Source organism: Lepus europaeus, chromosome 3 (genome assembly GCF_033115175.1).
Source record: "Lepus europaeus isolate LE1 chromosome 3, mLepTim1.pri, whole genome shotgun sequence".
Classification (NCBI taxonomy): Eukaryota; Metazoa; Chordata; class Mammalia; order Lagomorpha; family Leporidae; genus Lepus; species Lepus europaeus.
The window spans coordinates 144,630,077-144,645,845 of NC_084829.1; the positions used below are offsets into that span (position 1 = coordinate 144,630,077).

Below are 15,769 nucleotides of genomic sequence, written 5' to 3' on the forward strand. Positions count from 1 at the left end.
TTACCTGGACTAGACTGTAAAAATCTGTGGTGACAGTGTCAGTTTGAGTTGGGAACAGAATGGCTGGGGCAGAACTGTTTTTGGCAGGTGAGCTGCATTTATATCTAAATTATTAGTGTCTTCATCTGTAATTATTTGATTATTATGGCTTTTCCAAAGCTGTTAGGTGTTAACTTTGCTCTACCAAGTTTTAATCAGTTTAAATCTAAGTAAATTACAGAATTTTTAAAAATTACAAAAAATAATAACATTAGGTATTCTGGCTACATTGGTTAAGAAAAAATGTTGGCTAAAGAGCTTTTTTTAGAAGTAAGGTACTGAAGAGTGTATTGAAGTGACAACCTTTAGAAGCAAAAGGTCAGATGGTGGTTTATGTATTAGGAAGGTAAATCTTAGAAGGATTGACAGTTTATTTTGATAGCTATCTAAATATGAAGATTGTCAGAACTGGCAAGTCTTACAGTCACTGGATGTTACTTTGCCCTGTTGCTATTCTAAGTCCATCTCATGAGGTGCTAATTTCATTACAGCTGGCTAAGCAGGTCTAAATCAGCATGTCTTATATTTACAATTAGGAGAATACCACTAAGCCACAAGTCTTAATGAAGTATATTGTGATTCAGGCTGATTTTACTCCAAATTTCAAGATCCCAATTTTATTGAGGAGAGTAGTATTTTAAATAAGTTGATATTTCAGTCATCTATAACCAATAGGTGATAATGTTTTGAGCTGTTGGGAATTTACAGAAACAGGGTTTTTGCTTTTAACAACTACATCCGAGGAGGCCAGGCATATGCAGCAAAATATAACTCAACACTGTGACAAATACCATTTGTGATGAGGATCTTGACACTTACTGGTGCCCTGAAGTGTTTTTTACTGCAAGTAAATCTTCCTCAAGGTTGGTGTTTAATTGTCACATTCCTTACAAGCTTTTCCCCAAGCATGTATTTAATAATAGCATAATCCCTCCCTTGTTTTACATGATCCATAGCACCTTGTGGTATAGAAACTTTTTGAGTCTCCCCTCACTAGAATAAGCTTAAGGCAGAAATTTTGGTTATTGCTTTGTCCCCAAATTCTAGAACAGTGCCTGTCACTTGACGTACAGTCAGTAAGTATGTGAGTGAATGGATAGGAAAAAAAAATTTCAGAAAAGACAGGGAACAGCAGGACCTAGACTCACAGGGGTCAGCAGGGAAAAAATAGATCTAAGACATCCCAGGTCGGGTGCAAGATCCTGAAAACTGTATTTTAAGTGTGTTTTGTTTAAGCACAGTCTGTGATTAGTTTAAAACATTTTGCCAGATATCTTAGTACTGCTGTTATTTTACAAGTCTAAATATCTTAAAGGCTATTTACATGTATTGCCTGTGATACCCTATACTTACAACTCCATTGTGATGTCATTGGATCACCTCAGGTGAAGGACCAAACTCTAGCCACCTTGTAGCTTTAATGTTTTCCGTATTTTTATGTTGCTTCTTCATGTGTGTGGATGTAAGTTCTATAAAGCTTGTTGTAGCTACAGGATAAGAGAAAGTAAAAATTTTTGCAGCAGAATGTATAATAAAGTTAACACATATGCACAGTTCCAGCTGAGAAATAGAAACTACCCATAGGTCTGTTTCATTCCACTCTTTCCCCTTGGGGAACTCAAAGGTACAATCCAGGCTGTTCTATTAAACATTTCTTTTCTCTCTCTCCATCTGTCACTACCTATGTGATAACTTCTAAACACAACATCTTATTTAGTTTCGAACAGAGAAAACAAGCTCTATGAGGGAGGTATTCACTACCATTAGGTGAAGGCAGCCTGGAGATTTAACAGTCTCAGGATCTGACTTCCGCTTCCAGAATTGGCAATGCAGGTGTCATCTAGATAATAAGTCCTGGAAAACACAAGTCACCACAGGTAGGAAGGACATCCTGGATCTATAGGAAATATGCCTTAAAAAAAAACACTTTTAAGCTCACCATGACCTACCTCCATCCCTGAAGAGCTTTCTGTCCTCAGCTAATGTAAATGATAGGCTTTTATAAAGGGGGAGCAGGCACTTTGGGGACATGGTCAAATGCACCAAGTAAAGAATTTTCCTGTCACTATATTGAGATTACAAACGCAATGAGTATCTTGGTCAGGGTAGCCTTGAACATCTGTCTTTTTAATCACAGACCTCCAACCTAGACTGGTTGCTCTCTTGTTCTAGTTCCCAGTTATCCTGGAAATTCTCTTCTCTTCCCTCCAATGTTGGATTCCCTTTTCCTCTTTTATTCACATTTTTTGTAATTAAGTGAGATGGAGTACATGGAATATAATCTTTTAAGATCTTGGATATCTGGAGATATACTGTACCCTCTTTTCCATTTTAAGCCATTTTACCCTACTTTTGGGGAGATTTCCCTAATACTATCTTTCAGCCTTCTGTCAAGATTTTCATTTCTCCTATAAACATTTTTTTTTTTTTTTTGACAGGCAGAGTGGACAGTGAGAGAGAGAGAGAAAGGTCTTCCTTTTGCCGTTGGTTCACCCTCCAATGGCCGCCACAGTAGCGCGCTGCGGCCGGCGCACCACGCTGATCCGATGGCAGGAGCCAGGTGCTTCTGGTCTTCCATGGGGTGCAGGGCCCAAGGACTTGGGCCATCCTCCACTGCACTCCCTGGCCACAGCAGAGAGCTGGCCTGGAAGAGGGGCAACCGGGACAGGATCGGTGCCCCAACCGGGACTAGAACCTGGTGTGCTGGCTCCGCAAGGCGGAGGATTAGCCTAGTGAGCCACGGCGCCGGCTCCTATAAACATTTTTTTTAATTCCCTATGGCTTTCATTTTCCTTTCAATTTCATTTTGGTTTGCTTTGGACTTAATATCCTGAGATTTTCCTCAGATCTTTGGAAATGCCATTCTTTTTGCCTGTGATTAAGATTGGAGGAAAAAGAAACACTGGAAATTCTGAATGGGTGAGTAACATTTGATGAATGGGCTTTATTGTAGGGTGGTGATCAGAGTGGATTTTTCAGGAATTCTCAATGTTAGTATCTTTAGATATTGTCTAGTAGAATGGTTAGTTTACTAGGGAAGTTTTTATTCTGCCTTGATGGGTCTGGTAGAGTTCTGGGAACCACATAGAGGAAGGTAGGCATGGCAGTGTCCTCTGCTCTAAGCATCATGTTCATAAGATTAACCACTAAATTATATAGGTATGTATATAAAACACACATGCATCTATTTATACAGTCACTATTTATGGATGTCCTATTTGCGAATCTGCCTACTCACTAAAATATACTTGTAATCCCAAACCTAATACTTGTGGTATTTTCACAGTCATTTGTGGACATGCACAAAGTAGTCAAAAGTTGAGTTGCCCAATATGCGTTTTCCCAGCTGTGGTTGAACAGGTGATGCTCTGCCTTGTTTGTTCTTTTCACAGACTAGTTGGTACCACAATTTGTTGTGTTTTTCTTGGTTCCTTCATTGTTTAAAATTGCTGCCAAGCATAATGTTGAAGTGCCATCTAGTGTTCCTAAGCACAGGGCAGTGATGTGCCTTAAGCAGAAACTATGTTGGGTAAGCATTCAGGCATGAGTTCAATGTTACTGACTCAACAATATATAAAATCTTATGTCTTTAAAAAGAAGCACGTAAAACAAGGTTTTGTATCAATCCTTTGACAATGCTGTGTGACCAGAAATTCAGAGGAACCCAAACCTGTTGTTTCTCCTAGGAGCAATGGTTTGGCGTTTGCTAATTCAATGATTGCAATGACTTCATAGAACAAAACTGCCACAAATAATGAAAAGTGACTGTTTACATGAGTATGTATCCATGTCTACTTACCTGTCTTCTCTGTGGTAACCATGCCTTCACTTGCACCTTATGTTGACTATTGCACAGACCCCTTCTTTATCATTTCTAGGGAGTAGACTTCTACTAGAGAGGGGGAAGGGCAGTCTTCTAGGGAGTGTGTGTTTGAGGATAGGGAGGCCAGGGGCTGCTGTGGTGTGGTACAGGAATCTTTCAAATGACTTTCCCCTTGGTCCTCTATATTTTGTTATTGTTGCTTAAGACTAATTTATTAAGAGTTAGAGAGAGAGAGACACAGAAAAGTCTATTATCTACTGGTTCATACCCCAAGTGGCTGTAATGGCCAGGGCAGAGCCAGGCAGAAGCCAGGAGCTTCTTCTGGGTTTCCCACATGGATGGCAGGAGCCTAAGCACTTGAACCGTCTTCCACTGATTTCCCAGGCCATTAGCAGGGTGTTAGATTGGAAGTGGGAGCAACTAGTACGTGAACTGGGGCCCATATGGGATGCCAGCATTGCAGCCAGAGGCCTTACCAGTCACTTCACAACATCAGCCCCGGTCCTCTAAATTTTGACACACTCATTCACCCTAACCCAGTTACTGAAGTGCAAGTTGCTCCAGTGGTTCCTGTGACTTCTAAGGTTCTGTATTGTAAATCTAGATGCTTCCCAGTTTGAGTGGATTTTGATGTGGCTTTATGTACTCCAAGTCAGCTTGTCTGTTAGCTTTCCAGATTCTATCTTTAAATACATTTTTATTTTATTTTCACTTTACTTGAAAGAGACAGAGCTTCCATCTTCTGGTTCACTCCACAAGTGCTCACAACAGCCAGGGTGGGGCCAGGATGAAACCAGGAGCCTGTAACTCCATCTGAGTCTCCCATAAGGTTGGCAGTGACTTGGGTACTTGAGCCATCCTCTTACAAGCTGCCTCGTAAGAGGTGCATTAGCAGGCAGCTGAATCAGAAGTGGAGCTAGGATTTGAACCAGGCACCCCTGATGTGTCCCAAGTGGCATCTTGACTGTTGAGCCAAATCACCCATCTTACCATATTCTTTCCTCCCTGCCATTATGGTTCTCCATATTTCTGTGTTCCTTTATTGTAGTTCTGTTGGAGCTTAAAGGGAAAGCAAAATTAGATCAACTGTTCTATCCATCATCCCAACTCACTAGTATAATTCCTTGCCTTATTTTATGACGCATGTTCTTGAGATAATTTGAGACCATTATGCCACCTCCTTGTCCTAGGGCCATTTAAGATGTTACTATTACTAGGCCAGTGCCACAGCTCACTAGGTTAATCCTCCGCCTGCGGTGCCAGCACCCCAGGTTCTAGTCCCAGCTGGGGCGCTGGATTCTGTCCCGGTTGCTCCTCTTCCAGTCCAGCTCTCTGCTGTGCCCTGGGAAAGCAGTGGAGGATGGCCCAAGTGCTTGGGCCCTGCACCTGCATGGGAGACCAGGAGGAAGCACCTGGCTCCTGGCTTCAAATTTGGGGGGTGAACCAACAGAAGGAAGACCTTTCTCTCTGTCTCTCTCTCTCTAACTCTGCCTTAAAAAAAAAAAAGTTACTATTACTAAATATCTGCATGTGCTGAACTACAAAGAACTTTAGAGTCTTTGACTCATGGATGTTTGAATGGGAAAATGTCTTCCTTTATCCTTCTCTACCATGATTGTAAGAAAATGTGGGTAATAGGCATTTCTATAAAGCATTCTTCTAGCTTAGAAAGAGAATGGTCAAGAATAGAACTTTCTTTTCAAGATTTTTAGTTATTTAGTTGAGAGGCAGGGTTACAAACAGAGAGGGAGAGACAGAAAGGTCTTCCATCCCCAGTTCACTCCCCAAATGGCCGCAACAGTTAGAGCTGGGCCAGTCTGAAGCCAGGAACCAGGAACATCTTCTGGGTCTCCCACATTGGTGCAGGGGCCCAGGTACTTGGGCCATCTTCTTTTGCTTTCCCAGGCCATAGCAGAGAGCTGGATTGGAAGTGGAGCAGCCAGGACACAAACCGGCGCCCACGTGGGATGCCAGCACCACAGGCAGAGGCTTAGCCTACTGCGCAATAGTGCAGACCCCAAAAGTAGAACTTTTGTTTTTCATTCTAACCCTAATTCTCTCCATAGTTCTTAAAGCTTTTGAACTGCGACCTGTATAATGCTTATTTTTCATTTTTAATGTGCTAAGCAAAACTTGCATTCTCTAGTCACTTGCTTTGCCTCATTTTAAAAATTTTCAAACATTATAAACCATTTGAAAATAATAGTACTATAATAGTTTGCTAAGTGTGATTCTAAGTAGAGAAGGAAAAAATTGAAATAGCTAAGTTGGTACCTAATTGTTTTAAAATATTTTCTATTAAAGGGCTTCATTTTTATTTTTGAAAGTCATCAATTCTGTTTTTTTTTAAAATAACCATAATCTTTGTAAGAATTTTGAAAATGGGGGGGCTGGTGCTGTGGCGCAGCAGGTTAAAGCCCTAGACTGCAGTACCATATGGGGATTTATTTCAAAGGGAAATAAAAGATTTACTTCAAAGGTAAAGTGTCAGAGAAAGATACTTTTCATCTACTGGTTCACTCCCCAAATGGCCACAACATCCATGGTGGTACCATACTGAAGCCAGAGCAAGGAACTCCATCCAGGTCTCCCACATGGATGGATGGCAGAGGCCTAACTTCTTGGGCCATTATCCACTGCCTTCCCAGGCACATAAGCAGGAAGCTGCATTGGAAGCAGGGCAGCTGAGACTTGAACATGTACTCTTATGTGGCATGCTGCCATCATAAACAGTACCTTAACCCACCGTGCCACAATGCCAGCTTCTATCATTAACATTGTTCTATGTTACTCTCCCACAAATCATTTTTAATTACTATACTTATTGGCAACCTCTTTCTGTTACGGGCCAAGCAGCATAATTATTAGCTTTGCAAGTCATGTAGTCCCCATGACAACTACTTACCTCTGCCGCTTTAATGGAAAAGCAACAATATTCTGTAAAAATGAGCATGGCTGTGTTCCCACAAAACTTTATTTACAAAAGCAATCCCAGATTTGACTCATTGGCCATAGCTTGCTGACCCCCCAGCTAAAAATTTTAAACTTTAAATTTTCATATAATTATGTTTTCACAAAAAGTACCGAATAGCACAGAGAGGTTCCGTGTGTCCTTCACCCAGTGTTCTACAAGTTACACCATTTTTTCCTTTCTAATTAAATAGCCTATTTTAGCACGGAACAAATTATGAATTGAGCAACACCCAAATTTCATCTTAAACAATTGTACAGTATCAAAACCAGGAAACTGATATTAGTACTATGTGTGTTCACATTTCTATACAATTACACAACATGCATTAACCACCATCAAAGATTCATAATTCTTCGATCATACGAAGATCTCCCTTGTTCTACCCATGTATAACCACAACTACCTTTTCCAACCAACAATTGTTACCTGTGGAAATCTCTAACCTCTTTTCCGTATCTATAATTTTATGCTTTTGAGAATGTTACAGAAATAGAATAATATAGGATGAGACCTTTTGAAACTAGCTTTTTTTCTCTCAGTGTATATCACAGATTTTCCTTTTTGTTACTTACTACTATAGGATGTGAATATACCACAGTTTTTGTTTTGTTTTGTTTTGTTTTGTTTTTATTTGACAGGTAGAGTTATAGACAGTGAGAGACAGAGAGAAAGGTCTTCCTTCTGTTGGTTCATCCCCCAAATGGCTGCTATGGCCTGCACTGCGCTGATCCGAAGCAAGGAGTCAGGTGCTTCTTCCTCACCTCCCATGTGGGTGCAGGGGCCCAAGCACTTGGGCCATTCTCCACTGCCTTCCCAGGCCACAGCAGAGAGCTGGACTGGAAGAAGAGCAACCGGAACTAGAACTGGCACCCATATGGGATGCTGGCGCCACAGGCAGAGGATTAACCAAGTGAGCCACAGCGCTGGCCCCCCACGTTTCTTTATTCAGCTATGAAATGGCAGTTATTTCAAAGAGTTGTTTTAAGGGTCTTGTGATCAATAGAAACCTCATTGACCTCCATGTTTGATTCAGCTTGATGGGTAGGCGTGCCCTTATAGTGAAACTTCCAAGTTGAGCATGGTTCAGAATGTGGTGGTACAGCTGTAACTCAATGTTGAGCTATGTTATATCTGTCATTTATTTTTTTCATCCTTTTTTTAAAGATTCATTTTATTGGGGCCAGCGCTGTGGTGTAGTGGGAAAGCCACTGCCTGCAGTGCCAACATCCCATATGGGCGCTGGTTTGAGACCTGGCAGCTCCACTTCTGATCCTGCTCTCTGCTATGGCCTGGTAAAGCAGTGGAAGATGGCCAAGTCCTTGGGCCCCTGCACCCGTGTGGGAGACCCCAAGGAAGCTCCAGGCTCCTGGCTTCACATCTGCCCAGCTCTAATCATTGAGGGCATTTGGGGAGTGAACCAGCAAATGGAAGATTTCTGTCTCTCTGCCTCTGTCTCTCTATAACTCTGCTTTTCAAATACATTAATAAATCTTTTAAAAATAAACTTATTTTTTAAAAAAGATTTATTTTATGTATTTGAAAGGCAAAGTGAAAGAGAGGGACAGAGATCTTTCATCCATTGGTTCACTTCTCAAATGGTTGCAACAGCTAGGGCTGGGTCTGGCTGAAGCCAGGAGCCTAGAATTCTCTCACTCTCTCATGTGGGTGGCAGTTCCCAAGCACATTAGCAATGGACTTGAACCAGCACTCCAATATGAGATGTTGAGGTTGTAATAGGTAACTTAACCCTCTGCACCACAACACTGACTATCTCTCATTTTCACTAGCCCTGTAGGGATTTCCAGTTGTTTTTCCGGTTGGTGTCGACATATATCTAGTTATGGCAATGATTATATTAATAACCTTTTTTAAAGGTTGATTTGTTTATTTGAAAGAGTTACACAGAGAAGGAGTTGAAGAGAGACAGAGAGAGGTCTTCTATCCGCTAGTTCACTCCCCAGTTGGCTGCAACAGCCGGAGCTGTGCTGATCCAAAGCCAGGAGCTTCCTCTGGGTCTCCCACATGGGTGCAGGGGCCCAAGGACTTGGGCCATCTTCTGCTGCTTTCCCAGGCCATAGCAGGGAGCTGGATCAGAAAGAAGTACAGCAGCCGGGACTTGAACCCGTGCCCATATAGGATGCCAGCACTGCAGGTGGCAGCTTTACCCGTTGAGCCACAGCGCCGGCCCCTATATTAATAGTCTTAATGCTTGTACAGGTAGAGACTTGGGTTCAAGGCTTAGTGTTACAACTTTCTATGACATTAGGAAAGTCACCAACCTAATCTTGAACCTCTATTTTCTGATTTGTTAAATCAAAATAGTACCAACTCTGTCTCACAAAGTTACTGTGGAAAACATGTAAGATAACATAAAAACTGTGTTTTGGAAAACAAAGTGCCCTGCAAATATTACTATCATATTCATAAAAATATCCTTCACCAGTGTTTTAGAAAAAGTAGCCTCAATTTTATAAACAAGATGAGTGTTTTTATTAACAAGTAAGTATACAGAGGGTTGGGGGACCCTTGCCAAAATATAACATCAAGTTTTAGATAGAAGGCCAAAAGAACAGAGAGATAGCCAGGTATTTCTGTGTGCTGTGATGGATGACCTGTGTTGAAAATACAATTCCAATTAGCAGATGTGAGAAGAAATCATTTAAATCAACAATCTGTAGTGAGCTACCATCTGCTTCCTGTTAACCAGACCTTCCTTTTTCAAACTGCCTTCCCTTGGCTTCCATGACCCTGTTTTCTGTTTTTCCTTCTGGCTTATCATCATCATTTTCTTGGCCCTTAAGTATAAATTTCCCTAAGGATCCTCTCTGTACTTCTCTTTCCATGACTTCTTCCCTGGCAATATCATGCCTTTGCTTCATTACTCAAAGCCTACATCTGTGTCTCCAACCCTGACCTCCCTCCTTTCCATCCTGCTGGCTGGACAACTTGATTTTAACTCAGTATTTCCAACGCTGAGGTCATTTTTCTTCCTAAGGTGGTCTATCTTGCAAGTTCTCTGTTTCTATCCACAGTCCTACTATGGACTCAATACTACTGTCTCTAAATTTGACATAGTCCTCAAGCACTCTTCTCTCTCTGACACCTCCAATCCCCCACAAATCTAGTCATGCTATAGATTGTTTGACACAATCTCCCATTTCTGTGTCTTTTCCATTTCAGGTCTTCACCTCCAGCTTTTGAACTAAACTCACCTCTTGTTGCACCCCTTCTATCTGGTCACATCTTTTCACCTTTGTCACATGAGTCATCTACAGCACTATTCAGATTCCGCCAACTCACTGTCCCTGATTGTGCCCCCTGCCTGTAGAAGTCCATTCATCCCTCTGATACAAAATCATGTGCTCAAATCTCTTTATTATTTACATACTCAGCTCCATATAAACTGAATGGAAGTAATATGAAGTGAAACTTTTTTTTCAGAATTCTGTAATGTTTTATTTTTATCATGACATTTTTACAAATTCACTTAAAGTAATTGCTTATTTTCTTTCCTTTTCTATGCTGGGCCCATGTATGGTTCCACACAATATTTCCATATCATTGATTATAAGAAGTTTTAGACAGAATGAATGATTGCTCCTACGGTAGCGTATCAATTCTTGTTTGGCTTATACATTCAACCAGTGGATTTTTTTTTTTTAAGTTTTAATTATTGGCCCGGTGCTGTGGCTTAGCAGGTAAAGCCACCACCTGTGGTGCCGGCATCTCACATGGACATAGGTCCGAGTCCTGACTGCTCTACTTCTGATCCAGCTCTCTGCTATGGCCTGGGAAACCAGTGGAAGATGGCCCAAATCCTTGGGCCCCTGAACCCACATGAGAGACCTGGAAGAAGCTCCAGGTTCCTACCTTTGGAGCAGCCCAGCTCCGGCCATTGCAGCCATTTGGAGAGTGAACCAACAGGTGGAAGACTGCGCGCGCTCTCTCTCTCTTTCTGTAACTCTGCCTTTCAAATGAATAAATAAATCTTTGAAAAATAAACTGAAAAAGATTATTTATTTGGAAGAGAGCAAAAACTAGATATTTTAGATCTTCTATCCATTGGTTCACTCCCCAAATGGCTGCAACAGCTATGTGTAGGCCAGGTCAAAGCTAGGGGCCAGGAACTCCATCCTGGTCTTCCACATTGGTAGCAGGAGCTCAAATACTTGGGTCATCGTCCACTGCCTTCCCAAACACATTAACAGGAAGCTGAATGGGAAATGGAGTAGCCAGGAGTTGAACTGGCACACTGATACAGGATACCAGGATCAGAAGAGGCTACACACCACAACACCAGTCTTTCAACCAATATTTTTGGAGCACTTTACCATGGGGTCAGGTACTTGGAGGTACTGGCAATACCTTTATAGAACTTCTATTCTGGTAGGAATCCTCAAGATGTTATCATTGGATTATTTATGAGCTTATACTAATGTATTAACTTTGTACTGATGTCTAAAGCAAGGCTGTAATGCACTTTGTTTAAAAATATATTAAGCACTAAATCAAATAAGTGTACTGTGGTTGCCTAAAGGATAGAGAATTTACTTGTTTTGTAAAGTGAGAAGTTTATATTAGGAAAGGAAAACACAGGTGACTTTACACAGGATCTTACTAGAAGCTGGAAGCAGTTGGTAGAGAGGGAAAAGGGTGAAGATATCAAGCTATTGAGGTCACCTCCAGTCAGTCATTTCTTCTGGCCAGGCAATTCCATGAAACTAACATAATGTGCTCTTGAATCTTAACGCAGATGGCAATCAGGAGTTATTTCCCTGTGAAGTCTGTGGAAGACGCTTTGCAGCAGATGTTCTGGTAAACGTAAAGACATTTTGTAGATGTGTTTCATTGGAGTTAAATGAACTGTCAAGTCAGTGAGGAGGCGGTGGTGCAAAGATTAAAGACAGATGTGGAGGGGAAGCAAGGGAACAGGAGTGGCTAACCTATGGCTGGCAGGCCCAGAGGACATGGAGGCAGATGGATGCCTCCTCACTCAAAAGTGACCCTATTAAACATGGTCCTCCTAAAAGGATGTCATATGGAAGGATCTTGGCACAGTCCATTATCCCTTGAGAAGTTTTGGCTCTTCCGCCTTTTCTTTAAGCATCAAAAATTCAAATTTCAAGGCCAAAGCACCAGGGAAATTAGCTAGCCAAGAGGAATGAGCATTGAATTTCAGGCATCTGGAAACTTGGCTTTTAGTTGCAAATTTGTCACTAATTCTGACAGGTCCTTTAACCTTCCTGTTTTCTGCTTTGCCACGTATACAGAACCCTCCAATTTCAGGGATTCTATACCATCTGAACAAAATAATACATGGCTGTTAGGCATGTTCCAAGATGTAATTTTCATCCAGATTCAAGCTAACAGCATGTCAAGTCCCTGATTGATGGCTGTGAAGCTGAATAAAAGTTCTATTTATTTCAAAATTAGGGTATCAAACAGGTGGTAGGCTCCAATGTTCTACAGGGATTCCCAGAAAAGATGATTTTCACACACACATGATAGTAGGAGGATGATGCAATTAATAATTGGTACGTTTTAGGTCTAGGAAACTTTTGATGTAATTTAAAGGATTTGGAATTATTCTGAGTGCATTTGAGAGCAAGAGACTAGGTTGTACATTTTATCATTCTGGAGAATTTAACAAAATGAAATATTTATTTCAGTTAACTGTGACTAGAACTTCCTTAACTAGAGGGAGTATTCATAGGGCCTGTTGTGGGCCTGTAGCCCACTAGTGTGCTGCCCTACCTTTCCTGGCTCAGAGCTGCACCCTAGAGAATAGGGTTGAGACCCAGGAGGTACCATTGGAAGAGAGCACTCAGTGTCAAGTGTGTTTGGAGTGCTTTTGAGTGTCACTTCCTAAACCTATCTCTAGTCTACAGAGAGCATTTGATCATGAGATACACACACACTTTCTTTCTCTCTCTTTTTACTGTAGGATAGCTGGTTCTAAAGGCCTATATTTGTTGGGTTTATTCAAAGCGACAATGTAAATGATAAGTAATACCTTGTTGCACATCCACCAAGGAAGAGGGCATAGATGCTGATATTATCTTAGAGTGTTGCAGTGAAAGACCTGAAAGGCAAAGGTCTATGTGTTCTCTGGTTTTGGGGGTGAGAATGTTGAGTGCCTAAAGAACTACAGGTTAAAGTGAAGAGCATATTTTGAAGTAATTTTCTGTGTAAAGGCTTTTCACTGTCTGTGCCCAAACAGTATCAAGTTATAGGCAGCATGATGAGGACAGCCAAGCATATTTGCTCTGCTGTGATCTGAGAGGAGACAAGGCTCTGAAGGTGCAACCCAGTTACTGTCATGGGGTTAAGTACACCTAGACATTAAAAAAAAAAGTGTGCATTTTCAAAATTCCAATCCCTATCCTTCCTTTTCTAGGAAAGGCATGAACCAATATGTAGAAAACTCTTCAACAAAAAACGTAAGCCTTTCAATTCCTTGAAACAAAGATTACAGGGCACTGACATCCCTACTGTGAGGAAGGCTCCTCAATCCAAGGTACTACTGATATCTTCCTTATTCTTTAATATGTTCACTGAAGCTCATTTCTGTTCTCTCTGGTTCCATGTTTACTTCATAGTGCTGGGTAGTATCATGTAAATATGATCTTGCTCACTTCAATTGCAAATATATTTCAGATACTTTCTAGATATGGCCAAAAGAATCTTGTTTCTATTTTCATTAGGATGGCTTAAATCTAGCAATTAACTTGGGAAGATTTTAATGTTACACTTGTCTTCCCTTAAAACTTTATTATGGCTGGCGCCATGGCTCACTTGGCTAATCCTCCGCCTGTGGCACCAGCACCCCAGGTTCTAGTCCCGGTTGGGGCACTGGATTCTGTCCTGGTTGCTCCTCTTTCAGTCCAGCTCTCTGCTGTGGCCCGGGAAAGCAGTGGAGGATGGCCCAAGTGCTTGGGTTCCTGCACCCGCATGGGAGACCAGGAGGAAGTACCTGGCTCCTGGATTCAGATCAGCCCAGCGCCAGCCGTAGCGGCCATTAGGGGAGTGAACCAATGGAAGGAAGACCTTTTTCTCTGTCTCTCTCACTGTCTATAACTCTCTCTCTGTCTCTCTCACTGTCTAACTGCGTGGCAAAAAAATAGATAAATAAAACGTTATTGTTTCATTTTGTCACTTATAAATTTTATTAATGCATTTTCCAAATGTCTTTAATTAGTTATACAAATTCTCCTTCTGCCCCACATTTCACAGTCCTGTTTCCTATAAATTCAAATTCCAACTTTAAAAAAAAAATTGAGAGGCCCATAGTCCAGGATAATAGTTGTTGGTTTTATTTTTTTAGTCTCAACCTGTGAGGAAATCTAACTGGAGACAACAACATGAAGACTTCATTAATGCAATTAGATCAGCAAAGCAGTGTACAATAGCTATTAAAGAAGGCCGGCCCCTCCCACCTCCACCCCCTCCATCTATCAATCCAGGTATGTAGCCATTTTGGTTTGCTTTTGAGACTATGTTTTACTTGACCAAATTATAATCCATCTATGTACTTTAAAATTGACTATTTTGTCAGTTATATAGAGCTAATTTATTGTCTTTAAAAAAGTATTCTGCATCAAGATTCTGTGTTTCCTTTCTACTCTGTTCTAACATGAAGGCGCCAGTGTATCCATGCTGTGTTGTTGCTTAACTCCTGGGATACCATTCCCACGACTGCTGACATGCTCTGAGTGACGCAGAACAAACCAAAAAGTTTCACAATAGTTCCATAGTTTCGTATATCTACAGCTCTTTTTTGTCTTTAGGTAAAATTCCCATAACATAAAGTTTACCTTTTTTTTTTTTTTTAAGATTTATTTATTTATTTGTGAAGTGGAGTTACAGAGAGAGGGAGAGACAGAGAAGTCTTCTATCCACTGGTTCATTCCCCAAATGGCTGCAATGGCGACATCTGGGCTGATCTGAAGCCAGGAGCTAGGGGCTTTCTCCAGGTCTCCTACATGGGTGCAGAGGCCCAACCACTTGGGCAATCTTTCAGTGTTTTCCCAGGCCATCAGCAGAGAGCTGGATCCAAAATGGAGCAGGTGGGACTCAAACTGGCACCCAAATGGGATACCAGTGCCTCAGGCAGAGGCTTAACCTACTACACCACAGCGCTGGCTCTAAGTTTACTATTTTAATCACTTGACATTATATATATTTGAGATCCCTATAGCTAGTTAATCCAAACAGTTTATTTTCAAAAATTTCAAATCTATTAAAAAAGAGGTCTAGTAGTTACCTACCTATATTTCACTAAGATTTGACATTTCTGCCTTTCTCTCTCTCTCTCGTTCTCTCTCTCTCTCCCTCCCAGACACACACACACACACACACAAACATTTAACGGGTAGACCCATTTAAAAATAACTTTCACATACCATTAGCACTTTACTATTGACTGTATCAGCATGCATCTCTGAGGCATAAGTACATTATTCTGCATATCAACAATGATACCATACTTAATATATAAACTCACATTTTCCCAATTATCTTAAGAATGCCTTTTAAAGCTCTTCCATAACTCCCCAGCCCTCAACAACCCCAGATCCAGTCATGGTTTTCAAATGGCCTTTTGTTGTCTATTCAGTCTTTTTAATCTTACACAATACTCTACCAAGCTATTTACCTTTTAAAATGTCTCCTGTCTATATTTGCCTGCTTGTTTAGTCATATTAATATTTAACTTATTACTCTATCCCATCTTTCTGTAAACTGGAAGTTAGAGCTAGAGGCACAATTAGATTAATTTTAATCCCTTATCAAATATATGATTTGCACATGTTTTCTCTCATTCTGTAGACTGTTTTTGCACTCTCTTGATAGTGGCCCTTAATGCACAAAAGTTTTTAATTTTGATGAAATTCAATATATCTGTTTTTATGGATACATTGTTACCTGTGTTTTTG

The 15,769-nt window shown here is 40.9% G+C and overlaps 1 protein-coding gene across 1 annotated transcript in view; it reads left to right on the forward strand.

The window, feature by feature from the left end:
• Positions 1-59: 59 nt before the first annotated feature.
• The window catches only part of ZC2HC1B (zinc finger C2HC-type containing 1B), a 71,913-nt gene continuing 56,203 nt past the window's right edge, over positions 60-15,769 (forward strand). Inside the window, exons 1-4 of the mRNA XM_062187281.1 lie at positions 60-87; positions 11,590-11,651; positions 13,234-13,353; positions 14,161-14,299. Of these exons, the coding sequence (XP_062043265.1) occupies positions 60-87; positions 11,590-11,651; positions 13,234-13,353; positions 14,161-14,299 (349 nt within the window). The remainder of the gene's footprint in view (positions 88-11,589; positions 11,652-13,233; positions 13,354-14,160; positions 14,300-15,769) is intronic.